General features: G+C 37.1%; 3 protein-coding genes across 4 annotated transcripts; 2 read left to right on the plus strand and 1 right to left on the minus strand.

The window, feature by feature from the left end:
- The first annotated feature begins 17841 nt into the window (after positions 1-17841).
- LOC147630082 (uncharacterized) lies at positions 17842-20901 on the plus strand. The gene is made up of 5 exons (XM_086811020.1): positions 17842-18198; positions 18552-18679; positions 18936-20116; positions 20195-20262; positions 20347-20901. The coding sequence occupies exons 3-5, from the start codon at positions 18937-18939 to the stop codon at positions 20899-20901; spliced, it is 1803 nt and encodes a 600-aa protein (XP_086667146.1). The 5' UTR covers positions 17842-18198; positions 18552-18679; position 18936.
- Positions 20902-21067: 166 nt separating this feature from the next.
- Positions 21068-22631, plus strand: LOC147630083 (uncharacterized). The gene is made up of 2 exons (XM_086811021.1): positions 21068-21464; positions 21553-22631. Exons 1-2 carry the CDS (start codon positions 21068-21070, stop codon positions 22629-22631), a joined length of 1476 nt encoding a protein of 491 aa, XP_086667147.1.
- Positions 22632-23393: 762 nt separating this feature from the next.
- Positions 23394-27275, minus strand: LOC147630084 (uncharacterized). 2 transcript variants are annotated; one of them, XM_086811705.1, is made up of 12 exons: positions 25907-27275; positions 25691-25819; positions 25520-25606; positions 25267-25389; positions 25105-25167; positions 24853-25004; positions 24630-24758; positions 24378-24551; positions 24153-24290; positions 23973-24066; positions 23761-23862; positions 23394-23653 (listed from the first exon to the last, which is right to left on the minus strand). In XM_086811705.1, the coding sequence occupies exons 1-12, from the start codon at positions 26393-26395 to the stop codon at positions 23558-23560; spliced, it is 1776 nt and encodes a 591-aa protein (XP_086667831.1). In that variant the 5' UTR covers positions 26396-27275; the 3' UTR covers positions 23394-23557. The 2 variants fall into 2 exon arrangements, with proteins under 2 accessions (XP_086667831.1, XP_086667830.1); XM_086811704.1 differs by having other exon boundaries at positions 23395-23653; positions 24378-24758; positions 25907-27274.
- Positions 27276-27300: the final 25 nt, after the last annotated feature.

Genomic DNA, 27300 nt, shown 5'->3' on the forward strand with positions numbered 1-27300 from the left:
GTTGTCTGATGTGTTTCCATCATCTAGTTCTTAGGGTAGCCAAAGGAAGCATCCCAAGAGTAATTTATCATGTTTTAGGTTACCGCAAATGGGTCAATTGTTCAAAGCTGTGAGATCCATGTCCCCACCATGCGACGGATTCGGGGTACTAGCAGCGGAAGTAGCACTTCATGCGCGGGGCAGGGACCCACACTCGGGGTCTCGTCCACGGATATCCGGACAAGAGACTAATCCGTCGGTTTTTCCAAAACCGAACCCGGAAAAACTTCCCTTACCCGGAAAGCACGGGCGATTCCACCAAGATAACTTTTTACTCTAACGTAGTCAAGATCATTACTGATCACGCTGATCCGACTGCACCTATAAAGATACTCGGTCGGATCAAGGAAGAAACTTGTACTTGGATCATTGGGATCAACGCTTTTTTCCCCATCAAGAGGCACAGCCGTTGATTCCTATCCATAGAACAATTACTATCCGGGATTTACTTTATCTATCGTAATAACATAAATTGAGTCTCGATTTACGGATCCATCAGTCCAGCCTAACCCCATCCGATCCCATGGGTTAGCCAACCGCCCAACCACTGTAGTGATGGGATCCAATCTGGAATTTGGTTAGGTTTTGTCCCGGGTACCAAGGAAAAGAGTTCCAAGGCCCCCTAGCCGGAAGTTCATGCAAACATAAAACTAGCCACACCACTGACACACCCAATATGAAATTGCCTTTTCTTAGCATCAGCTAACTTTAAAACAATCCTTTAATGAAACCATAGTACCACTGATCACAATCTTCCAATTTATCCGATTGATTCATAATTTTCCATCATTCCTTCATCAGAGTATCTATGGCATCATTGGCAACTAGAACGCTCACCACCTGTCCACACAGGGGCCCTTTTCAATAGTTCCTAGCCCATAATACTCGGCATATATAATCACTTATAAAAATCAAGATGGACTCTCGTTGAAGATCAGCAAGATCAACCAACAGATCCATATAAAGAGCCATGGACTCATCCATTGAAGACCAGCAAGGTCAATCAACCAGATCCATGCCCGGTTTCACAAAACAACTCTTACTCCTTGTTCCAATATCTTCCTCGATGCACGTGTGGGTATCTTGGGCGACCCAGAGCCTGAGCACCGTATGGTCAGCACCCTCTAGGATCCTTCGCAGGTGACCTAGCGCTTTACTCATAGGCCGCTTCCTTGGTCCCTCATCCACCGTACCGGAAGCTCACCATTTTTAATCGAACCGAGGCTGGTCAAGACCTCGGCCGACCTTGCTACGCGAGACGTCCTCCATTGACTCTCCGTCAGCAGTTGCAACTTTAATAGTTAGGTCTCCACGACCTTAATCACAAGACGGTCAAAATGCTTCCCCAGCATTCTTGACATAAAACAACCATTTACAAACAGCATTTACAACAGTTTACAAATACAGTTTCTATATTAACTCTCATTTTTCCACATTACTTATTCCACATTCCATTTATATATGTGCTCATCCAATCACATCATTTTCCATCTCTTCACTTCAGATTCCTTCACATCACATATCATATATTCACATCCATATCCACATCCATACATCCACATCCACATCCACATCCACATTCACATCCATACATCCACATCTACATGCTTACCTCCATTTTCACATCCTCATTTATACATCCACATCCCGTATCCACATTCATACATACACATCCATATCCACATCCATACATCCACACCCACATGCATACATCCACTATCACGTCCTCTTCATACATCCACATCCACATACATACATACATCCACATCCACATTCCCATTCACATTTCACATTCCCATTCCCATCCACATACATACATACATCCTCATCCACATTTCCATTCACATCTATACATCCACATCTACATCCACATACATACATACATCCACATCCACATTTCACATTCACATCTATACATCCACATCGACATCCACATTCACATACATCCACATCCACATTCCCGTTCACATCTATACATCCACATCTACATCCACATACATACATACATCCACATCCACATTTCACATTCCCATTCCCATCCACATACATACATACATCCTCATCCACATTTCCATTCACATCTATACATCCACATCTACATCCACATACATACATACATCCACATCCACATTCCACATTCACATCTATACATCCACATCTACATCCATATTCACATACATCCACATCCACATTCCCGTTCACATCTATACATCCACATCTACATCCACATACATACATACATCCACATCCACATCCACATTTCCGTTCACATCTATACATCCACATACATACATACATCCACATCCACATTCCACATTCACATCTACATCCACATTCACATACATCCACATCTACATTCCCATTCACATCTATACATCCACATCTACATGCATACATCCACTATCACGTCCTCTTCATACATCCATTTCCACATTCCCATTCATATAATCCCATATGCCTTCACATCTAATCTTTTACATCACATCCATTCTCGTCCTATCACAATCCATATACATCTTATCCTATCACATACACTTCTTACCTCATCCCATACACATCTTAATTCATCTTATCACCTCCTAACTTATTTCATAATAATCTTATCACCTCTTATCACATCTTATACACTTCTTATCACATCATATCACATCTCATTTCTATTTATAAGAGAATGCTTATATTTGATATAAGATTTCTTTACACATTTATTTATGCATAAATTTCATTTAAGGAGATTAATACTTTTGAAGTAAAAATCAATCTTTTATGCATCTTCCTATGCATAAATTCATTTTAAATGAAAATGACACTTTTGAATTAAAATTCAATCTTTTATGCATCTTCCTATGCATGAATTCAATTTAGATGAGAATGATACTTTTGAATCAATCTTTTATGCATCTTCCTATGCATAAATTCAATTTGGTAGGAATTACATTTTTAGAATAAAAGAATTTCTCTTATGCATCTAAGTTATGCATAAAATCTCTTTATGATGAAAATCACACTTTTAGTATAAAAAGAATATCTTTTATGCATACTTCTATGCATGAAATCTAAATATGATAAAAGTAACACTTTTATAATAAAATAATAAACTCTTATGCATACTTCTATGCATGAAATTCAATTGTGATATAAGTAACACTTTTATAATAAAATAATCAACGTTTATGCATACCTCTATGCATAAAATTCAATTGTGATAAAAGTAACACTTTTATGTTAAAATAATAATCTTTTATGCATACCTCTATGCATGAAAATAAAAATGATAAAAGTAATACTTTTTATATAAAAATTTATCCATTATGTATACTTCTATCCATGAAAATAAAAATGATAAAAGTAACACTTTTGATATAAAAACTTATCCTTGATGCATAATATAAAAATTTAATTTCTCCATGTTTACAATGAAATTCTTTCAATTAATCTAGGATGATAATTCCTAGAATATGGTAAGAAGTCCTCTTTTTATGCTTTGAATGAGATTATTTTATGCGTAATTTTTATAAAAATTTTGTCATAGCTCCGCTGCTATGACTGATAAATCTCAATTTTTCTAAGGGATAAAGCTTATCATTAAGAAAATAATTAGAATGGTCTCTACTTGGATCATCAATCCATAATGGATTGAATTATCAATATACATAAACTAAAAGTATTAAAAAAAGCCATTAATTTGGCCTCAAGCATAGCTTAATGTTGGATTAAGGAAAAGCTTTATGAAAAGCTTCATTTGGATTGAGAATGGATCATGAGTATGACCATTTCTTGAGTGAGAGAAATTACATAAAAACCATTAGAATTAAGCATAAATGAAAATTTATGTAATTCTTAACTATCATTAATCAATTAACTTCAATAGCATTCATCAAATTATGTAACTCTTCACTAACATTCATCAATTAACTTGAATAGCATTCAAAAATCATTCCAATTAAGCTTCTCAAGCTTGAGAGGAGTTGAGAAGGGAGAAACATTGAGAAATTATAGAAAATGATCAAAATTCACTAATTACCTTACAATTTGCTTGATTCTTTGTTCACGGTAGAGGTCCCCAACCAATCAATTGGTTAAGTATGTTGATGGAGCCACTAATGGAGATTGAAGAAAGAGGGAAGCTCCAAAAACTAGTGAATTATTAATGAATTCACAGTTCTTGGCTTAGGTGGAGTAGAGTAACGATGCATAAACACTATATTTTTTTCAACAAGGAGAGGCTTCTATTTATAGGAAGAATTGAGCTCCTAACCAAACAAACTGATTCTAGAATTTTTCAAGTCAGTTTGGTCACTTTTTGACCATTTTTAGGTCAGTTAAGCTAACTTTTTGGAACTAGACTTGAATGAGGAGAGAGGAGAGATGAAATATCTCAATTTTTATGAGTTTAAAACTCATTCAAGCATGTGAAATATGCACCTCCTTTAAAGAACTTCCCTTCCTTACATATGTGTCAAAATAGAATCATTATACCCAAAATATCTCATATTTTTAATATTGCTCATAGTTTTTTACTAATAAACCTTGTACATTTTCAACTTTTCATCTTATGTGAAATATGCACCTCCTTTAAAGATTTCCCTTTCCTTACATATGTGTCAAAATGGAATCATTATACCCAAAATATCTCATATTTTTAATATTGCTCATAGTTTTTTACTAATAAATCTTGTACATTTTCAACTCTTCATCTTATGTGAGCATTTACTCATTTTTGGATACCCAAAATATCTCATATTTTTAATATTGCTCATAGTTTTTTATTAATAAACCTTGTACATTTTCAACTCTTCATCTTATGTGAGCATTTACTCATTTTTGGGTATCTTCTTTTACAAATTGGATTTATCTCCTCCCTACACATGGATTGATGCTATTGGCCCATAGGAACCTTAATTGGACTATAATCCAAAAATTTCTGAAAATCTAGACCCTTAGGCTAAGGTTCTTTATATCCATTTTCAATAAATTCTAATTGCACACTGGAAAGTTCTTTTTGAATTTCTGTTTCAGGGGAACTTATTTTAATAAGATGAGATAATTTTCTATCTAAAAATATTAAAAATCTGAATATTCTCTCTCTAAAATATTTTCTCTCTAGGTTAAAACAGTTAGAAACAAGGTCTTTATATTTCTGAAGAGGGACTGATGAAGGGGAAGATACTAGACATCAAAAGGGGGTTGGGGGAGGAATCTTACATTCTACCCCACTTAAAAAACGCGAGATGTCCTCATCTCACAACTTGGGATAATTTCGCAAGATGCACGAATAAAGATTAACCACCAAGAGAAGTCTCAAAGAGAGTAAGATTCAAGACAAGAACAAGATTTAAACTTTATTCATTCTTGGAACATATACAGTAAAGATAGAAGAACTCTTTACACTTCCATAAGTCTGTCCATCATATGATCACAAAAGCAGCACTTATAAGCTGCGCATGTATAAGGTAACTCATCTATGGGAATAATTCTGTTGGTTATTGTCGCACCTATCTCAGTGGTATGAGGTGATCTAACAAAAGGACCTCTGAGAGGTAAGCCAAAAACGGGGTAAAGGCATATCTTCTCATGAGGAAGAAAACACGCCAGTAAGAAGACCCGCTCAGAAAACCCAAGATGTCTTGATCTCATGACGCAGTAGTATCGGGGACCCAAATCCAAAGCTTCAATAACCATGGCCAAGCGGACATTGTTACGAAAGTACTGCTGACCCCAGGGTGTTACCCTAGTTATGTTTTGATAGGTCCGTCATTTGGTCTGAGCTACAGAAGTTCCCAAGTGAGGGAAAAGTGAGCGCTCATACTGTTCTATAAAATCTTTCTTCACAGACTCGCTTGCGTCTTGAAGGTGAGAAATCATCATGGATAAAACTAATTCCTGTTGCCAAGCCATGAAGGAGATTAAGAAGAAGGGAGATCGATGGAAGTAAGATTACTGTGAGCGACAAGTAAAAGTTACGACTTATATAAAGGAAGGAGCTAGCGTAACTTAGAAGCCAACAGTAACTTGTCACTGAAGTATTACCGTCTTTTCATGATTTGGGTTTGGCACATTTTTCTATAGAAGGCATTAAGAACTTTGAGATGAGGAGATAAAAGAAGCTTGTAGGCTAAGTCACCTACTTTCATTGAATTCAGATAAGGTTCACAATATCTGGGGGATAACTTTTTATACTCCCCAAGAGATAAAGAACTTCTTTTTGGGCCGTACTCGAATGAAAACCAAAACCGTGGTATCCAAAACATCGATTTTCACTTCTGAACTCATTGTTCTGAATCCTTAAAACAGGTGGGACTCCTGAGAAGTATTCTAGTAGAGAAAGGATCTTCCTTTAAAAAAAAAACAGAATCTTTCTTTTATTTTAGAGAGGAAATAATTATAAGATCAAAAGGGAGATTCTTACTCCTGTATACCTCGAAGGCTGGGGAGGAATCTTACATTCTACCCCACTTAAAAAGCGCGAGATGTCCTCATCTCGCAAGTAGAGGACAACTCTTTTTCTTAAGATCTAATTTTATTCTGGGGTTCCTTATATTCTGGTCAACCCAACGGAATACTGGGATAAATATTCCTTATATAGAACTCATAACAATTCATTCAGATCATATCATTCATATCTTTAACATGATAATGGTCCATTAAACCGAAAAATTTCCTTCTGAACATTCCTCCACGAAAATTTCAGTCAAGCAAGTTCTCAATTTGTCATCCCTTAACTTAATCTACCGTCTCAAGTGTTAATAGTAGCAATTTGACAGCACAATCCACTAATCTCATAGTGATTTGCTGAAATCATTATCATCATTCTAGTTATGAATATCATCACAGGGACTCGTCCCATTCATCCTCATTGTGGTTTTGCTCAGCTTATTACATTTCAACTAAATTTCAGAATTCATCATTTTTCAATCAGAATCCAAATCAATTTCATCGGTTCTCAAACAGAATTAAAAATCATATCAACCACATTCGAATTCATCATCTGGATAGCATTAACGCTTATAATTTCAAGTCTTAGATTTACTCGTATATACTGTCAGTAAAGAGCTGCAGTATACTCTCGATATATACGGGTAGTCACGGTCCTTGGAATTATAAGGTAAATACCATCATGTCTAGGTCTCAAGCAAGTCAGGGATTCTATACAATTGCGGTACTTTCATCTGAAGATCCAATTACCAAATTACGAATTTTAGTTTGAATATCAAATTGTATGACATATCACACAATTACAACCTTTTTGTGTTTCTTGATAAATTTTTGACATATTTGTCTTCTCAGTTGATCTTCATTAACCAAATGCTCTGATACCAACTGTGAGATCCATGTCCCCACCATGCGACGGATTCGGGGTACTAGCAGCGGAAGTAGCACTTCATGCGCGGGGCAGGGACCCACACTCGGGGCCTCGTCCACGGATATCCGGACAAGAGACTAATCCGTCGGTTTTTTCAAAACCGAACCCGGAAAAGCTTCCCTTACCCGGAAAGCACGGGCGATTCCACCAAGATAACTTTTTACTCTAACGTAGTCAAGATCATTACTGATCACGCTGATCCGACTGCACCTATAAAGATACTCGGACGGATCAAGGAAGAAACTTGCACTTGGATCATTAGGATCAACGCTTTTTTTCCCATCAAGAGGCACAGCCGTTGATTCCTATCCATAGAACAATTACTATCCGGGATTTACTTTATCTATCGTAATAACAGAAATTGAGTCTCGATTTACGGATCCATCAGTCTAGCCTAACCCCATCCGATCCCATGGGTTAGCCAACCGCCCAACCACTGTAGTGATGGGATCCAATTTGGAATTTGGTTAGGTTTTGTCCCGAGTACCAAGGAAAAGAGTTTCAAGGTCTCCTAGCCGGAAGTTCATGCAAACATAAAACTAGCCACATCACTGACACACCCAATATGAAATTGCCTTTTTCTTAGCATCAGCTAACTTTAAAACAATTCTTTAATGAAACCATAGTACCATTGATCACAATCTTCTAATTTATCCGATTGATTCATAATTTCTCATCATTCCTTCATCAGAGTATCTATGGCATCATTGGCAACTAGAACGCTCACCACCTGTCCACACAGGGGCCTTTTCAATAGTCCCTAGCCCATAATACTCGGCATATATAATCACTTATAAAAATCAAGATGGACTCTCGTTGAAGATCAGCAAGATCAACCAACAGATCCATATAAAGAGCCATGGACTCATCCATTGAAGACCAGCAAAGTCAATCAACCAGATCCATGCCCGGTTTCACAAAACAACTCTTACTCCTTGTTCCAATATCTTCCTCGACGCACGTGTGGGTATCCTGGGCGACCCAGAGCCCGAGCACCGTATGGTCAGTACCCTCTAGGATCCTTCGCAGGTGACCTAGCGCTTCACTCATAGGCCGCTTCCTTGGTCTCTCATCCACCGTACCGAAAGCTCACCATTTTTAATCGAACCGAGGCTGGTCAAGACCTCAGCCGACCTTGCTACCCGAGACGTCCTCCATTGACTCTCCGTCAACAGTTGCAACTTTAACAGTTAGGTCTCCACGACCTTAATCACAAGACGGTCAAAATGCTTCCCCAGCATTCTTGACATAAAACAACCATTTACAAACAGCATTTACAACAGTTTACAAATACAGTTTCTATATTAACTCTCATTTTTTTACATTATCCCTCATTAATCCACATTACTTATTCCACATTCCATTTATATATGTGCTCATCCAATCACATCATTTTTCATCTCTTCACTTCAGATTCCTTCACATCACATATCATATATTCACATCCATACATCCACATCCACATCCACATCCACATTCACATCCATACATCCACATCTACATGCTTACCTCCATTTTTACATCCTCATTTATACATCCACATCCCGTATCCACATTCATACATACACATCCATATCCACATCCATACATCCACACCCACATGCATACATCCACTATCACGTCCTCTTCATACATCCACATCCACATACATACATACATCCACATCCACATTCCCATTCACATTTCACATTCCCATTCCCATCCATATACATACATACATCCTCATCCACATTTCCATTCACATCTATACATCCACATCTACATCCACATACATACATACATCCACATCCACATTTCACATTCACATCTATACATCCACATCGACATCCACATTCACATACATCCACATCCACATTCCCGTTCACATCTATACATCCACATCTACATCCACATACATACATACATCCACATCCACATTTCACATTCCCATTCCCATCCACATACATACATACATCCACATCCACATTCACATCTATACATCCACATCTACATCCACATACATACATACATCCACATCCACATTCCACATTCACATCTATACATCCACATCTACATCCACATCTACATCTATACATACATACATCCACATCCACATTCCCGTTCACATCTATACATCCACATCTACATCCACATACATACATACATCCACATCCACATTCCCGTTCACATCTATACATCCACATCTACATCCACATACATACATACATCCACATCCACATTCCACATTCACATCTACATCCACATTCACATACATCCACATCTACATTCCCATTCACATCTATACATCCACATCTACATTCCCATTCACATCTATACATCCACATCTACATGCATACATCCACTATCACGTCCTCTTCATACATCTATTTTCACATTCCCATTCATATAACCCCATATGCCTTCACATCTAATCTTTTACATCACATCCATTCTCGTCCTATCACAACCCATATACATCTTATCCTATCACATACACTTCTTACCTCATCCCATACACATCTTAATTCATCTTATCACCTCCTAACTTATTTCATAAGCATCTTATCACCTCTTATCACATCTTATACACCTCTTATCACATCATATCACATCTCATTTCTATTTATAAGAGAATTCTTATATTTGATATAAGATTTTTTTACACATTTATTTATACATAAATTTCATTTAAGGAGATTAATACTTTCGAAGTAAAAATCAATCTTTTATGCATTTTCCTATGCATAAATTCATTTTAAATGAAAATGACACTTTTGAATTAAAATTCAATCTTTCATGCATCTTCCTATGCATGAATTCAATTTAGATGAGAATGACACTTTTGAATCAATCTTTTATGCATCTTCCTATGCATAAATTTAATTTGGTAGGAATTACACTTTTAGAATAAAAGAATTTCTCTTATGCATCTAAGTTATGCATAAAATCTCTTTATGATGAAAATCACACTTTTAGTATAAAAAGAATATCTTTTATGCATACTTCTATGCATGAAATTCAAATATGATAAAAGTAACACTTTTATAATAAAATAATAAACTCTTATGCATACTTTTATGCATGAAATTCAATTGTGATATAAGTAACACTTTTATAATAAAATAATCAACTTTTATGCATACCTCTATGCATGAAATTCAATTGTGATAAAAGTAACACTTTTATGTTAAAATAATAATCTTTTATACATACCTCTATGCATGAAAATAAAAATGATAAAAGTAACGCTTTTTATATAAAAATTTATCCATTATGCATACTTCTATGCATGAAAATAAAAATGATAAAATTAACGCTTTTGATATAAAAACTTATCCTTTATGCATAATATAAAAATTTAATTTCTCCATGTTTACAATGAAATTCTTTCAATTAATCTAGGATGATAATTCCTAGAATATGGTAGGAAGTCCTCTTTTTATGCTTTGAATGAGATTATTTTATGCGTAATTTTTATAAAAATTTTGCCATAGCTCCGTTGCTATGACTGATAAATCTCAAATTTTTTAAGGGATAAAGCTTATCATTAAGAAAATAATTAGAATGGTCTCTAATTGGATCATCAATCCATAATGGATTGAATCATCAATATACATAAACTAAAAGTATAGAAAAAAGCTATTAATTTGGCCTCAAGCATAGCTTAATCTTAGATTAAGGAAAAGCTTTATAAAAAGCTTCATTTGGATTGAGAATGGATCATGAGTATGACCATTTCTTGAGTGAGAGAGAGAAATTACATAAAAATCATTAGAATTAAGCATAAATAAAAATTTATGTAATTCTTAACTATCATTAATCAATTAACTTCAATAGCATTCATCAAATTATGTAACTCTTCACTAACATTCATCAATTAACTTGAATAGCATTCAAAAACCATTCCAATTAAGCTTTTCAGGCTTGAGAGGGGTTGAGAAGAGAGAAACATTGAGAAATTATAGAAAATGATCAAAATTCACTAATTACCTTACAATTTGCTTGATTCTTTGTTCACGGTAGAGGTCCCCAACCAATCAATTGGTTAAGTATGTTGATGGAGCCACTAATGAGGATTGAAGAAAGAGGGAAGCTCCAAAAACTAGTGAATTATTAATGAATTCACAGTTCTTGGCTTAGGTGGAGTAGAGTAACGATGCATAAACACTATATTTTTTTCAACAAGGGGAGGCTTCTATTTATAGGAAGAATTGAGCCCCTAACCAAACAAACTGATTCTAGAATTTTCCAAGTCAGTTTGGTCACTTTTTGACCATTTTTAGGTCAGTTAAGCTAACTTTTTGGAACTAGACTTGAATGAGGAGAGAGGAGAGATGAAATATCTCAATTTTTATGAGTTTAAAACTCATTCAAGCATGTGAAATATGCACCTCCTTTAAAGAACTCCCCTTCCTTACATATGTGTCAAAATGGAATCATTATACCCAAAATATCTCATATTTTTAATATTGCTCATAGTTTTTTACTAATAAACCTTGTACATTTTCAACTCTTCATCTTATGTGAAATATGCACCTCCTTTAAAGAATTCCCCTTCCTTACATATGTGTCAATATGAAATCATTATACCCAAAATATCTTATATTTTTAATATTGTTCATAGTTTTTTACTAATAAACCTTGTACATTTTCAACTCTTCATCTTATGTGAGCATTTACTCATTTTTGGATACCCAGAATATCTCATATTTTTAATATTACTCATAGTTTTTTACTAATAAACCTTGTACATTTTCAACTCTTCATCTTATGTGAGCATTTATTCATTTTTGGATACCCAAAATATCTCATATTTTTAATATTGCTCATAGTTTTTTACTAATAAACCTTGTACATTTTCAACTCTTCATCTTATGTGAGTATTTACTCATTTTTGGGTATCTTCTTTTACAAATTGGATTTATCTCCTCCCTACACATGGATTGATGCTATTGGCCCATAGGAACCTTAATTGGACCATAATCTAATTTTTTTTGAAAATCTAGACCCTTAGGCTAAGGTCCTTTATACCCATTTCCAATAAATTCTAATTGCACATTGGAAAGTTCTTTTTGAATTTCTGTTTCAGGGGAACTTATTTTAATAAGATGAGATAATTTTCTATCCAAAAATATTAAAAATTTGAATATTCTCTCTCTAGAATATTTTCTCTCTCTAGGTTAAAACAGTTAGAAACAAGGTCTTTATATTTCTGAAGAGGGATTGATGACAGGGGAAGATACTAGACATCAAAAGGGGGTTGGGGGAGGAATCTTACAAAAGCAACCATTGTGACAAGCATTATCACACGTTTCAATTCCTACACCACAACAAATAGTAATGTTTTTTTTTTGGTGACTTGCATTGTTTTGTGTGCTTTTCTTTGGAAAGTATGAATACCAAAGCTTGTTATAGCTTTCCCCTTGGTGTTGGCAGAAACTTTGATGTGCCCAATTTTACTTTCTTTGATTTTTTAAAAGTTGTCATATTTTGGTGGTGTAGGCGTTAAATGCACTACCATGTGATAACCACTCGAGAAAACACTTCTTGTAGAGTTTAACAACATTTCTTTGAGGGAAACAATAAAGATCTAGATCCACCTAGAGATGGGTTCCATACATTAAGGGTATGCAATCTTTATAGTTTACCATTTTGCTCATGTAACTGTCCTTGTAAAATCCAAAGTTTCAAGAGAAAATTTTTAATATTTAGCCAGCCATTGCACCATCAGTATTTGCAAAAGTTAGTGGCTTCAATGTCAAAAGACAAACAAGTCATTGTGGGTGCAAGAAGTACGGTCAAGGAAATGCTAGGTGCTTTTTTTGTTGCACTCAATAGGTTTTCTAGGTTTTTGATTAATAATGCCCAAGCATAGTTAAGTTGGATAGGATGCCTGGTAACCTAGCAAGATGTTGCATGTTCAAACCCCCGTTCGTTGCATGTCATGGTAAGTTGTAACTGACATATATACATGGTGTGTGCGCATGTTATACAGAGTGCTTGCACTTTAAATTTTTAAAAAAAATCATAAATAAATCGCAAAAGAAATTGATGAATTTATGCTAACCCATATTTATGAGGATGTAATGCCTTTCAATATGTTGGCATGTGCTCTTACAAAAGCAACCATTGTGACAAGCATTATCACACGTTTCAATTCCTACACCACAACAAATAGTAATGTTTTTTTTTTTGGTGACTTGCATTGTTTTGTGTGCTTTTCTTTGGAAAGTATGAATACCAAAGCTTGTTATAGCTTTCCCCTTGGTGTTGGCAGAAACTTTGATGTGTCCAATTTTACTTTCTTTGATTTTTTAAAAGTTGTCATATTTTGGTGGTGTAGGCGTTAAATGCACTACCATGTGACAACCACTCGAGAAAACACTTCTTGTAGAGTTTAACAACATTTCTTTGAGAGAAACAATAAAGATCTAGATCCACCTAGAGATGGGTTCCATACATTAAGGGTATGCAATCTTTATAGTTTACCATTTTGCTCATGTAACTGTCCTTGTAAAATCCAAAGTTTCAAGAGAAAATTTTTAATATTTAGCCAGCCATTGCACCATCAGTATTTGCAAAAGTTAGTGGCTTCAATGTCAAAAGACAAACAAGTCATTGTGGGTGCAAGAAGTACGGTCAAGGAAATGCTAGGTGCTTTTTTTGTTGCACTCAATAGGTTTTCTAGGTTTTTGATTAATAATGCCCAAGCATAGTTAAGTTGGATAGGATGCCTGGTAACCTAGCAAGATGTTGCATGTTCAAACCCCCGTTCGTTGCATGTCATGGTAAGTTGTAACTGACATATATACATGGTGTGTGCGCATGTTATACAGAGTGCTTGCACTTTAAATTTTTTAAAAAAATCATAAATAAATCGCAAAAGAAATTGATGAATTTATGCTAACCCATATTTATGAGGATGTAATGCCTTTCAATATGTTGGCATGTGCTCTTACAAAAGCAACCATTGTGACAAGCATTATCACACGTTTCAATTCCTACACCACAACAAATAGTAATGTTTTTTTTTTGGTGACTTGCATTGTTTTGTGTGCTTTTCTTTGGAAAGTATGAATACCAAAGCTTGTTATAGCTTTCCCCTTGGTGTTGGCAGAAACTTTGATGTGTCCAATTTTACTTTCTTTGATTTTTTAAAAGTTGTCATATTTTGGTGGTGTAGGCGTTAAATGCACTACCATGTGACAACCACTCGAGAAAACACTTCTTGTAGAGTTTAACAACATTTCTTTGAGAGAAACAATAAAGATCTAGATCCACCTAGAGATGGGTTCCATACATTAAGGGTATGCAATCTTTATAGTTTACCATTTTGCTCATGTAACTGTCCTTGTAAAATCCAAAGTTTCAAGAGAAAATTTTTAATATTTAGCCAGCCATTGCACCATCAGTATTTGCAAAAGTTAGTGGCTTCAATGTCAAAAGACAAACAAGTCATTGTGGGTGCAAGAAGTACGGTCAAGGAAATGCTAGGTGCTTTTTTTGTTGCACTCAATAGGTTTTCTAGGTTTTTGATTAATAATGCCCAAGCATAGTTAAGTTGGATAGGATGCCTGGTAACCTAGCAAGATGTTGCATGTTCAAACCCCCGTTCGTTGCATGTCATGGTAAGTTGTAACTGACATATATACATGGTGTGTGCGCATGTTATACAGAGTGCTTGCACTTTAAATTTTTTAAAAAAATCATAAATAAATCGCAAAAGAAATTGATGAATTTATGCTAACCCATATTTATGAGGATGTAATGCCTTTCAATATGTTGGCATGTGCATGAGTGTGTTGGTAGCATCATGAACGTCCAACATTCCAATTAAATGTGGAGATGTCTATGGAGAGTTCATATCTAATTGTTGGATCATTGTCATGTGGCTTCTATGTGAAGTTCATATCTAATTGTTGACAGCCATTGACCATGGAAGATTCATATCTAATTGTTGGATCATTGTAGTGAGGCATCTCTTTAAGTGTTGTTAGTGAACACTTTTTTGTAGGAATAAAGGTTATAAATGGTTACTTTGGCTAATCTATGGTAGCACATTACACATCTGGGTGACAATCTGTATGAGGATGTGGTGACAATCACTATGCATACTCGAGATAAAGAAAGTCCAAAAAAGTGAAGAGAAGTGGCTCACAATAAAATAATATGAAGTTAGGCTATGCTAGTCATGACACCTTAAAAATGCAATAGGCTCCTCAAAATAAAAGCACTACTTCGACAAAAGATGTTTCATAACCATTGATCCTTAATTATACGACCTTGGCTTGCATGTTCTTCGGTGGGCATCACATATGACATGGCATTGCATAAGTTTAGTTCACCACCAATTGTTGAGTCCATGGATTACTTTTGGAAAGAACGTGATAGCCCAACATATCTCAAGCCAAGCCTCATATGCCCTCCCCCACGTCCCCCACCCACACACATATGTATACATACACATGTATATGTGTGTGTATATATATATACGAGCACACATACATACACAGCACACACATACATATATACACATACACACATACATACATACATATGTATACATGCATTTATATATATGTGTGTGTGTGTGTGTGTGTGTGTGTGTGTGTGTGTGTGTGTGTGTGTGTGTGTACCCACACACCCATATATGGGTGTGTGTGTGTATGCATATACAAATATACATATATATATATAGATACAGCTAACTATGGTGGTTTGAAGGAGGTAGCCATGGCTATGATGGAAGGGGAGAGAGAGAGAGTGAAAGAGATGCTAATGTGAGAGAGGTTGCACGACAAGGATTTGATTGATTGATAATATCAAATGAAGTACAAGGTCTTTGCATATATAGCCCTTTCAATATGCCAAACCCTTTGACCCTTATTTAATGCACCCTTATCCATATAAGGGTGGGTTCACACACACTGACAAGCGAAGGTGGTGAGACCCGAAAGCAAAAGAAGTTGCTACCACCTACCCCATCCACCCTATCTCACCATTTGCACCTCCTGTGCCATGGTAGTTAGGGTAAGACCGAGGTAGCAAGACTAGCACCTAGCCACCCCCCTTGTTCCTAACTGGGATATAGAGAAAAAGGAAGCCTTTTATAAAACTTAAGGCAAACACACATAGATACAATCAATTTTAGGGGGACTACCCAGGGTAGAGAACCCTTATTTGATACACACATTGATAAAGGTAGCTAGAATGCCCACTCATCGTCTACCTCATCAAGGGAGACTTGCGCCGTTGCTGCAAATTATGTTCTCCTCTTCAACAGGTTCCTCTTCAACAAGATTTGCATAGTGTTTCTCTTGCTCTTTCTCCATCTTTTTGAAGCAGTTGGCCTCCTTATGCCCCATTCTCTCGCTGTACCTGCACTGAATCTTCTTGTTGGTCCTCCACTTCTGTTCTCCCACAAAAGCTTTGTCATAGTTAACATTGCTGCTTGCTTGACTTTCCTTGTTTCTTCTATCTTTTTCAAGCAGCAAGGCTACCATATCTTCAAATGATGTTGAAGCTATGTGCATGACTTCGATGGTTTGTTGAAATCGGGTAACATCTTGCATACTTTTGGTAAGAACTGCTACCTTGTCCTCATCATCAGCCTAGTGAGTTGTTGAACTAGTGAGTAGAACTTGGCAAGGTGATCACTTAATTCTTCATTATCTAGCATTTTCAAACCATAGAACTTCAACTTCAAGAAAACCTTAGTGATTTTGTTACCAAAAAGAGTCTCAAGTTTGTCCCAAATTTGCTTGGCAGTTTGCATGAAGTCTATGTGATGAACAAGAGTGTCTGCCAAACTGAGACCGATTAGTGCAATAGCTCTGTCATTGCGTTGTTGCCATAGCTTTTGCTTTTCTAGCTCGTTGGCTGTTGGGTAATCGTCATCTCCAGAGATTATGCTCCAGACACCCTCCCTTATTAAGAGAAATTGCATCTTGGTCTACCATGTAGGAAACCTAGCACCAAAGAACCTGTTGATTGTAGTGGTTGTGATAGAGCCATAATGTTGAGAGCCATAATGTTGTTGAAGGGTTTGTAGAGGCTTCAATTAGGTAATTTTCAGCACATTTCAAGAAATCCCTAATTTTTATAAAGTACAGGAGCATCAATTTGATAAATTTAGCTTTCAATTTGAAAACTCCCAATTTCTATTGATTGTTGGAGACTTTAATTAAATAATTTTGTACCTGATATCTTTTTCTTCTTCTTTTTTATCTCTTTTTTTTGGAGAGGATTTTCAGTTGCTTTTGATGATGAAGATGCTGATGATAGGCCAAGGAAGTGGTCGCTCTACAGGCAGGTTCACAGGCCGGCGGGTGAGTTCTGACGAGGACTAGTGAGCTCCTTCTTCGAAGGCTACAATTGAAGGCTTTCATAAGCCTTAGTGCCAAGGCTTAATAGCCTTAATATATTAAGGCTTAACAAAAAGCCTTTGTGGCTGGCCCTCGTCGCTATATCACACGGTGCTTTTAATAAGCGCCTCAGGTGGGATCGATGGCTGAGACGAGCGCGCGGTTCTCGGCCATCCGGTCCCATGCGATCTTAAAGTAAACTAGGACGCGCAATCGACGGCTGCCACGATCGCGCGGTTCCTGGCCGTCGATCCAAATTTTTTGAAAACTAAACTAGGATCATCGCAGCGCGAACTGGGAAGATAATTTCGGCCGTCGGATCAAGTGAAACTGGCAGCGCCATCGTGGCCGTCGGTTGAACACCTGTAAAACCTAGCTGGTGAGGGAGACAGAAGCTTTCGAGACAGAGGAGTCTGATTGACAAAGCGTAACAAGCACTCGGCCGTAGTAGAGGTATGTGAAAAAACATACGTTTTGTTCGTCGATGGTCATTAGAGACAATGCTATGCAAACGGTGATGATTTCAAAGATTTCAAAGATTTCAAAGGCATATGCAAACGGTGATGATCCTAGTTTAGTTTAGTTTGATTTATGAGACTAATACATAAACGTTGAGTTTATTGACAATGCAACAACTCCTCCAAACGCATATGCCAAGTTGCCAACAATGATGATTTTATGGATTGACTTTCAATAGTGTGTCCTTTGTATGGCATGATATATGGCATTTTTTGTATTGCATTTTTTTGGGAATATAAATCATTTCTCAAGATTTTCTTCTTAAGAAATCTATTGGTTGCATGTAGCGTTCAATTAATCAGGTTTGAGCGCCTTTCATTGTCATTCAAAGAATGCCCGCTTCCACCTTGTCATATGTTCCTTACACCACCCCTTTTGATCCCTTTCACTCAAAGAAGCTTGCTTAACATTCAAGGTAATTTGCTCTCTCTCTCTCTCTCTCTCTCTCCCTTCTCTCTAAATCACTCAGTCTATTTGATATGTGGTAGGAAAATCAAAAAACAAGGTCTACGCAGTAAAATAAGAAAAGTAAGGAAAGTAGGACTGTGTAGTAAACTAGGACTGTGAGCAAACTACGACAGTCTAAGGGATAGATGAATAGCATTGTATTAAGAAAATTTTTTCGCGTTTTCAAACATGATAACTTTCTAAATATGTCCATGCGTGTGAAGGATGAGCTTGTGGATTGAAGATCGTGGGATTGAAGATGGCCCAAGTGAGCAAACTACGATCGAAGAATACTTGGTGCCTGATACAAGTAGCCAAGAATCTAGTTGGAGTCAAGAAGAGGATGGTTTCTTTGCACAAAGGGTTGAAAGCAAAGAAATTGAAGAAAGTGCCAAAGAGTCACTTAATCCACTGCTTTATCTATCGCCTATATATTTCTCCTTTGATAGGAGAAGTTATGATGTGATGGTCATGGTTATTCAAGGGAATTTGTCGATGACCATTGAGAGTCTTAAGACTTTCGATTCTAGAGGAATCCTTGATCTGAAGAAATGGAGGCGAATGAAGGAAAATCTTTGCTTGGATCAGAATCAAGATGGCTCCCTTGTGCTTCGCTTAAAGTCATTTCCAAATTTAAGGATATCATGCATAGAGGAATGGGAGAATATTGTCATGACATGTCATAATATATTGGAGTGTGGAGATCATAGAGGGATAAAGGAAACCCTTGAAACCATTAAAGAAACATGGTGTGTTGACATTCGTCAACATGGAATCCCTATTTCTTATGTAAAGGACTTCATTAATTCTTGTGCTTGCAGAAACATGGTAAAAGGACCGGATGGAGATTCTATTCCACGTTGGCTTCAAAAGAACCCAAAAAGAGAACCCACTACCATTTTGAATATTGATAGCTCTAATGTGGAGAGGCATTTGATAGAGATAATGATAGAGCACAAAGTGAGGCTTGTGAAAGTTCGCTCAACAAAAAACCAAGGGCCATCAAAGAGGGTTGTTGATTACTTGTGCCATAGAGGTGGAGAACCTACTCAAAAGGGGACACTAAGGAGATTGAGGACCTCAAAGAAGTGTCACTGTCCGTTTAAGGTACAAGTGGAGTATTTGAATACAAAAGACAAAGCAGTTATTTCATTATATGCTTCTCATAAGGGACATGTTCCTGGCACTCGAAATGATCTATATCATTTGCCAGTCCATCCTATTGTCATTGAGCGTTGTATAGAGGATTTGTTTGACATTGGTAGCTCTCGCCATGTAGCAAGGATGTCACTCTCAAAAGAGAGATTGCATATGGAGAAATCTTCAGACCTAGATCGCACGATCTTTAGGTTTTTCATGATTCCAAAAGAGGTCTCCATGTTGTCATACCAAGTACGCAATCAAGGTAGAATTCTAATACTCATTGACATTCGTGGTTTCTTTTCTATGTGAATACATATTCTTGACATTCATGTTATTGCAGACAAAGCTACAGAAGATGATTGGGCATTGATGTACATGGAATGCTTGAAACTAAAGACACAAAACAAGGTGAGTTTGGTGGTTTTTCTTGACATCATTGGAGTTTCTTTATTTCTTACCATACATTCTTAATTACAAGTTTCGTGGATATAGGTGCTATATTGTCAGCCCTACAATCCTCAAGCGAAGGAAGACAAAGACAAACCATTCATTCTTATTATTCAAGATACGTGGATGTTACAAATGGCACTTCGATTCTCCTTGCATAACTCATGGGCTATTGATAGTACTTTCAAGACAAATAAGTTTGGCCTACCATTATATGCAGCTGTGCTACCAAACCAACTTGGAGTTGGCATTCCAGTGTGGTGTATGATGTGCACTAATGACCCAGGCTCTCATGGTGAGAGCATTGCCTTGGAGATCACTATGAAAATGGTTTTTTCAAGAATGGGAGATATTCGTCCTACAGCTCTAGTCATTGACAAGTGTCCACAAGAACTACAGCCATTGCTTAAGGTGGTTGACGAAGATCCGCATTGTTGGGTTCAACAAGACCAAGAAACTCGCCAACAAGTTGCATGCCATGTCATCCTATGTTGGTTCCATGCTAAGAAAGCTTGGGTTGAGAATTTGTTACCACAAGTAAGAGCTTGCAATATTTCAAGGCTATGGAATGTGGGTATACAGTTAATTAGGACTGAATAGTAAACTAGGACTGACTGTGCATTAACTAGGACTGGATAGTAAACTAGGACTGTGCAGTAAACTAGGACTATGCAGTAACACAGTACTTCGTATTTGAGAGTAGCTTAGGATGTTTGATTTAACATGAGTTTTGGGTTATAATTTAACCTCAAAAAAAATGTGAAAAATGCAGGTTTCCAAAGAACTGCAAGATGAGATTTACACATCAATGTCAAATCTCATGCACTCGGTCACAGAAATGGAGTTCGAACAGAAGTATCAACATTTCTTACAATGTTACAATGCCCATGACAATATCATTCGATATGTGACAAATGGTTGGTGTGGGTCGACTTGTGTTTGGCGAAGGCGATGGCCAAAATTTGGCCGATTGTTCTCTTATGGGAATGTTGATACTACTAACTTGGTGGAGCGCCTATGGCAATACATAAAATACACTCTCTTGGATGCACAAATCAACCGGTCCATGCTTGAACTTATACATGCTCTTGTGGGCGATTCAAAGACTGGCAGGCGCATGGGTGGAACTATGCTTGAGTTCTTCAAGCAAAAGCAAGAAATAGGTAATATCAATAGTTCTTTTCACATTTTTGCTGTATTCATTTAAAGTATCGAAAATCCTCTTCTTGACATTTGTATTTCTTGATCTAGCCGATTCTGGGCGCTTTAGTATTCGTGGATCGTCAAAGATGCACACTTCAAGGTTGTCTGCTGGGGAGAGAATACTACAACGGTTTGAAAGTGACCCCTCATCGTTGAAAGTCATCAATGAAATGGCCTTGTCGTTCAAGATTCAAAGCACCTCTTCTTCAAGCCAGTGGTATCATGTGAGTATGCAATCCAATTATTGTGATTGCCCCGATTGGACAAGTGACTGCAAGCACTTATATGGCATAAGATTGATAATGAGGCATCACTTTCCTGAGTTATACAAGTTTCTTCCCATTATTGACAATGCACGCACCTTGGGAATGGTTTCTATGGATCATGAGATTTGTGAGACTTCTGCAAGCCCTTGTAATCAGATGGAAATGATAGAGGCCAACACAAGTGAAGACATTCATCTCTGCATTGAGGAATTTAGAAGAATTTTAAGTCAAATAGAGGAAGAATTGGACACAAAGGACTCTACAGAAAAAGAATTATGCTTGACACAGCTACAAACCTCAAAGGAGTACCTTTCAAATCTTATCAAGCCAAAGGAGATTGACATGCCTACAAGAGGGAATGTTCGTCAAATTCAAGCACATGTGACGACAACTAGGCTTGGACATGGAAGGCCAAGAGAGCCTTTCAATACCATTCCAACTTCAATTCAGGAAGCTGCATTGTGTCACCCCAACAAACGAGCTCATGTATCCGGTGTATTGAGAAGAAAACATCAACGTGGTAGACATCGTATTCAATTTGATAAAAGACCACGTATTTGGTGCCCACATTGCTGCACAAAAACATTGTTGGTAGACCCCCTTTCTACCCTCTCTTGTCACACTTGCCATGGTTTATTGCCTTTAACTGCAAGACATGCTCCCGTCGGTGTTGAAGGCGTCCTCATAAACAAGTATGTGCTATTATGCGATGGATTACAAAGCTTGCAATGTAAGATCATGTCTTGTTTGTATGGTGATTGTAAGGATGAGGAGAGACACTTTTCTTTGACTCTTCCAAGTGGACAAGTCCTCGAAAAGATATACGCATCGCGCGTTAGACTTGTGTTGTTGTACACTTGATATATGAGGATGGTGGCAATTATTGTGTTATTTTGTATTTGTGTGGCATTGGATTTACGTATGATCTCTCTCATTGTTGAGTGTCTATGATCTCTCTTTGGTAAGCATTTGGATGATCTCTCTCATTGTTTATATGGTGATTGTAAGGACTTTGTAGTAAATTAGGACTGTGTAGTAAACTAGGACTGCAAAAACTAGGACTGTGCTGGAAACTAGGACTATGCAGTAAACTAGGACTGTGCAGTAAACTAGGTCTATGCAAACACTAAGACAAGCCGAAGTACAAATGTTGTGAAATGGTGGCAAGTACTGTTTATTTTTTTTGTATTTGTGCGGCATTGGATTTATGTATGATCTCTCTCATTGTTGAGTGTTTATGATCTCTCCTTGGTAAGCATTTGGATGATCTCTCTCATTGTTTATATAGTGTTTGTAAAGACTTTGGTGTAAATTAGGACTGTGTAGTAAACTAAGACTATGCAAAAACTAGGACTGTGCAGTAAACTAGGACTGTGCAATAAACTAGGACAAGCCGAAGTACAAATTTTGTGAAATGGTGGCAAGTACAAATGTTTTGCATAAAGTAAAAATCAACCCTAAAACCAAAAATAAGTACTACATTGACACATGTAGCATTCACATTTAGCTCATACATAGCAAGAGATTTCATAAGGACCGGATGGAGATTCTATTCCACGTTGGAATCAAAAGAACCCAAAAAGAGAACCCAAAACTACCATTTTGAATATTGATAGCTCTAATGTGGAATAGAATCAAAACATTTAGCATCCATGGAAGTGTAGCCTTACAAATTCAATTTTGTGCGAACTATAAAATCCCAACTTAACATAAAATGTCATATATCATGGAATGGCATAAGCCATCCATTGACAAAAAACTAACATACGTAACTAAGGTCACGATGGTTAGGGCAGATGCTCATCCACTACATGGCTAAGCCAAGAATTGAACTCATTCTTCAACTTCATGACGTATCCATGGTCGAACCACTTCTTTGATAGCTACACAAGGAAAAAAGCAATGTTAGAGTTTATAACACCAAATTCACATTTAGCTCATACATAGCAAGAGATTTCATAAGGAAGCTTTTTAATAAGCATGTGGATACCCAATGCTTTGGAGGTGTATGTATAAGGCTCCCATCGATAAGTTTCTTGATAAATGCCATTACATAAAATCCGCAATCAATTGCGTTTGGTTGTTTTGGCACCTACAATGTTTACATACGTATGTCTCATTTGATCGAATCCAAAAAATGCCATATATCATGCTATATATACTATGTCTCAATATTCAAAGCCAAAATTAATTTTCACATACCTCTATACACTTCAACTCAAACCCAGTGGATGGGCATGCAAGAGACTCTTGTAATGGTCCATGTGTGCAACTTGAAGAAATTGACTCAAGAACTCTACAAATATATACATGTAAAATGTTAGCTAGCATTCACCCAAGCATTATGGATTCATGAACTTCAAAGTAAAGCTCTTGTCTTACCGTTGCACAATGGAAACATACTCGCCCGAATTCCCCACATGCAGTGAGTCTAGGTGAAGGAGAATATTTTTTCTCGATGACAAGCCTCTCACCTTCATGCTGTGGGAATTATAGACCACAAAAAGAGTCCAGTGGTGCCTAAGAAACATGAAGTTGTAAGTGCTTTGTCTACTCATGACAAAACCAAGAACACATGTATCAATATGAGTAAAGTATTGACCTTACCTATGTACTAGAGGTAGAAACAAGAACACATGCTTGCTCAGATCAATATGTCCAAAGAAATTCTGCAAGGAAGTATTCCTCGTTGGACGCCGTGAAGCCACATAGTCATACCACAAACTATCCACGAATGTAACCTTCTCCAGAGCATGTACAGGTAGGGTTTTTTCCATCCACCTACAAAATGAACATGCTTTACACATCTTTGAGCTGCAAATCCAAAAGCTATATTTCAGAATTGAAAAATTTACCGACATGGCAAATAGGTTAAGCACACGAGTAGACGCTTCCACATTCATGATTGACTTAGCTAATTGCACATCCACCTCGGCAATGAATCCCCAACGTGTAGAGTGTAAGTGAATAGTCACTCCGTGTTGAAGTCTACACAACCAAAAAATCAATCCTTGCGTAACTTTAAACCATGCATATGATAAGATAATTCAATATTCAAGCCATAGAGTTATAAAAAGTATACCTTTCATAGACCGCACTTAGATCTTTTACCTTGCCCAAGACATTGTGCGTCTTAATGTCACTAGTGGATATTGTTATTATTACATTTGAAGGCTTACTCTCACTCGGAGAGCTAATATCAAAATAAGTTGCATTCACATTGCAAGCCATCCCCTTCAAGTTCAAACAAACAAGAGTTGACATAAGGAGCCATGGTATGTGAAATAAATCCTACTCTTAAATTGTGTACGAAGAGACATCTTCCACCCCTTACCTTCTTCCGTTTCTTACTTTTTTTAGAGAGTCCTACATGAGCCTCCTTGTTGACAATTTTCTCCTAAAGTGAGGAAACAAGAAATAAAGCATATTTATGTATTTTAGGGTAAGGAAAACAACCTCAAAGTAGTACAAAGGTTGAAGAGATGTATTTTCATACCGTTGTAAGGGAGGCTTTTCCCTCGAATTCCACATTTCTCATCGACACTTCGTCATCGATTATTTTGTTGCCATGTGAGGAGCCTTCACTATCATGGATTTGAACATTTTTCTTTGATCGAGTCTTATGAATTGGAAGATTACAAAGTTTCATGGTCCACGCAATTTAAGGTTAGTACCATGTTTTTAAAGAAGCCCTCTACTTAACTAGTACATCAGAAGCCCTCAGACCAACTAGTACATCCATCTCTTACCTTCAAAGGAGAAAAAACAACACACTTTTGTCTCTTCTTCACTTGAGATGGAGCCACATGCTCATGGTTCGCCTCATCAAGAGAGCCCTTCAAGAGAGTGGCATGTTATGAGAGTAAAGATAACAAACAATGAACAAGTTAAAAAAAATCAAAAAATCATATCTTGCATACCAAAGGAGGAGACTCTTTCAGATTTTCATCCTTGCCGCTTGTCAATATGTCCTCATCGAGGTTTTCCATCCGTTGAGAACCCACTTCACCATCATCATTGTCAGAATCATCACTTTCTTTTTGGCGTCGCTACAAGATGCAAAATGAGAGCTCAATAATATTCATGGTATAAATATATTTCACAATTAAGGTTAATAGGACAAGAGAAAATCTCACATGTCTGGAATATCCCTCTTTAATGCGCCGTTCAATCCCTTGCATGCGTTTCTCCTTGTTCTCCATGTATTGTTCCATGCCCTTGGCAACAAATCCCTCGATGAATGCTTCCTTTCGCATGTTGTAGGCTCTCTTAGACAAGTTGGTAGGAGCTTTCTTTTCCCAAGCATCTTCAGCCAAAAGTCTTTGTTTCTTTTCATTGTTTTTCATGTTGATTTCAAATTTACGTTTTGCATCTAGAAACCTTGTCTGTGCTTGCTTTGCAGCACTCTTTGAAGCTCCTTGCATTCCACCACCCAAGGGGCGTCCTGTCTTTTGAAGTGGGATATCCACCTCTAAGCCATGGTTGACTTTCAAGTGGCGAATCATATGAATTCTCTTGATATAGTTCGTGTTCCATCTAGGACACGTATCTGAGACTCGACATTGCCGAGCAAGTTTCCCAGAAGGAAGAATTATCTCCTCATAAAGAGGGTTTGCAAGTGGCATCTAATAGCAATGAGTACCGAACTCACCATCAATATAAAGAGGTGACATACACAAATTGGAACCACATACTTTTAGCAAAAAGAAAGACTACAAGAATATGTGCACAAGGGTTAAACTAGGTTGAAGCTTTAAGTGTGTCATGTATGCATGGTTGCATATTACTAAACACATGCATGACAAGAAGACATTAATCATGGCAATAAGTGAACCCAAGCATGGCTATAAGCATGCATGCAATAAGCACCAACGTTAAAATAAGGCTGATTTTCAAACTATAAGCATGCATGCAATAAGCACCATCGTTAAAAGAAGGCTGGTTCTCAAACTGGGTCTGTTTGTATAGTAAACCAGGGATAAATAAGCACCAACGTTAAAATAAGGCTGATTTTCAAACTATAAGCATGCATGCAATAAGCACCATCGTTAAAAGAAGGCTGGTTCTCAAACTGGGTCTGTTTGTATAGTAAACCAGGGATAAATAAGCACCATCGTTAAAATAAGGCTGATTTTCAAACTATAAGCATGCATGCAATAAGCACCATCATTAAAAGAAGGCTCAAACTGGGTCTGTTTGTATAGTAAACCAGGGATAAAGTACGACTGTGTACTAAACTAGTGTGTAATCTATTTTGAAAAAAAACGTCAAGCTACTTGAACGTTCCAAAGAAATTAAAAAAACACGTCAAGGAGGAATGCAAGAAGAAGGCACCATGTGGTATAGTCTGATTGACGGCTGAGGGAGGGAGGACGTGCCTCGTCGCTCGATGTATCACCGCCAATACTTGGACTTATGCCTTGGCGGACGCTACAGCCTCTTCTGCAGGTACGGCGAACGCTACAGCTTCCTGGCAGGTACGGCGGCAGGTACGGCGAACGCTACAGCTTCCTGGCAGGTACGACGGACG

Source organism: Cibotium barometz, chromosome 17 (genome assembly GCF_041138505.1).
Source record: "Cibotium barometz isolate CiBa-2024 chromosome 17, ASM4113850v1, whole genome shotgun sequence".
In the NCBI taxonomy this organism is placed as follows: domain Eukaryota; kingdom Viridiplantae; phylum Streptophyta; class Polypodiopsida; order Cyatheales; family Cibotiaceae; genus Cibotium; species Cibotium barometz.

Coding starts and splice junctions, on each gene's coding strand:
- LOC147630083 (XM_086811021.1), top strand. CDS start 21,068: ATGCAGGTTTCCAAAGAACTGCAAGATGAGATTTACACATCAATGTCA. Junction 21,465..21,552: donor CAAGCAAAAGCAAGAAATAG/GTAATATCAATA, acceptor TTCTTGATCTAG/CCGATTCTGGGCGCTTTAGT.
- LOC147630082 (XM_086811020.1), top strand. CDS start 18,937: ATGAGCTTGTGGATTGAAGATCGTGGGATTGAAGATGGCCCAAGTGAG. Junction 20,117..20,194: donor ATACCAAGTACGCAATCAAG/GTAGAATTCTAA, acceptor ATGTTATTGCAG/ACAAAGCTACAGAAGATGAT. Junction 20,263..20,346: donor AACTAAAGACACAAAACAAG/GTGAGTTTGGTG, acceptor TCGTGGATATAG/GTGCTATATTGTCAGCCCTA.
- LOC147630084 (XM_086811704.1), bottom strand. CDS start 26,395: ATGCCACTTGCAAACCCTCTTTATGAGGAGATAATTCTTCCTTCTGGG. Junction 25,820..25,906: donor AAGAGGGATATTCCAGACAT/GTGAGATTTTCT, acceptor TGCATCTTGTAG/CGACGCCAAAAAGAAAGTGA. Junction 25,168..25,266: donor GAAAAGCCTCCCTTACAACG/GTATGAAAATAC, acceptor TCCTCACTTTAG/GAGAAAATTGTCAACAAGGA.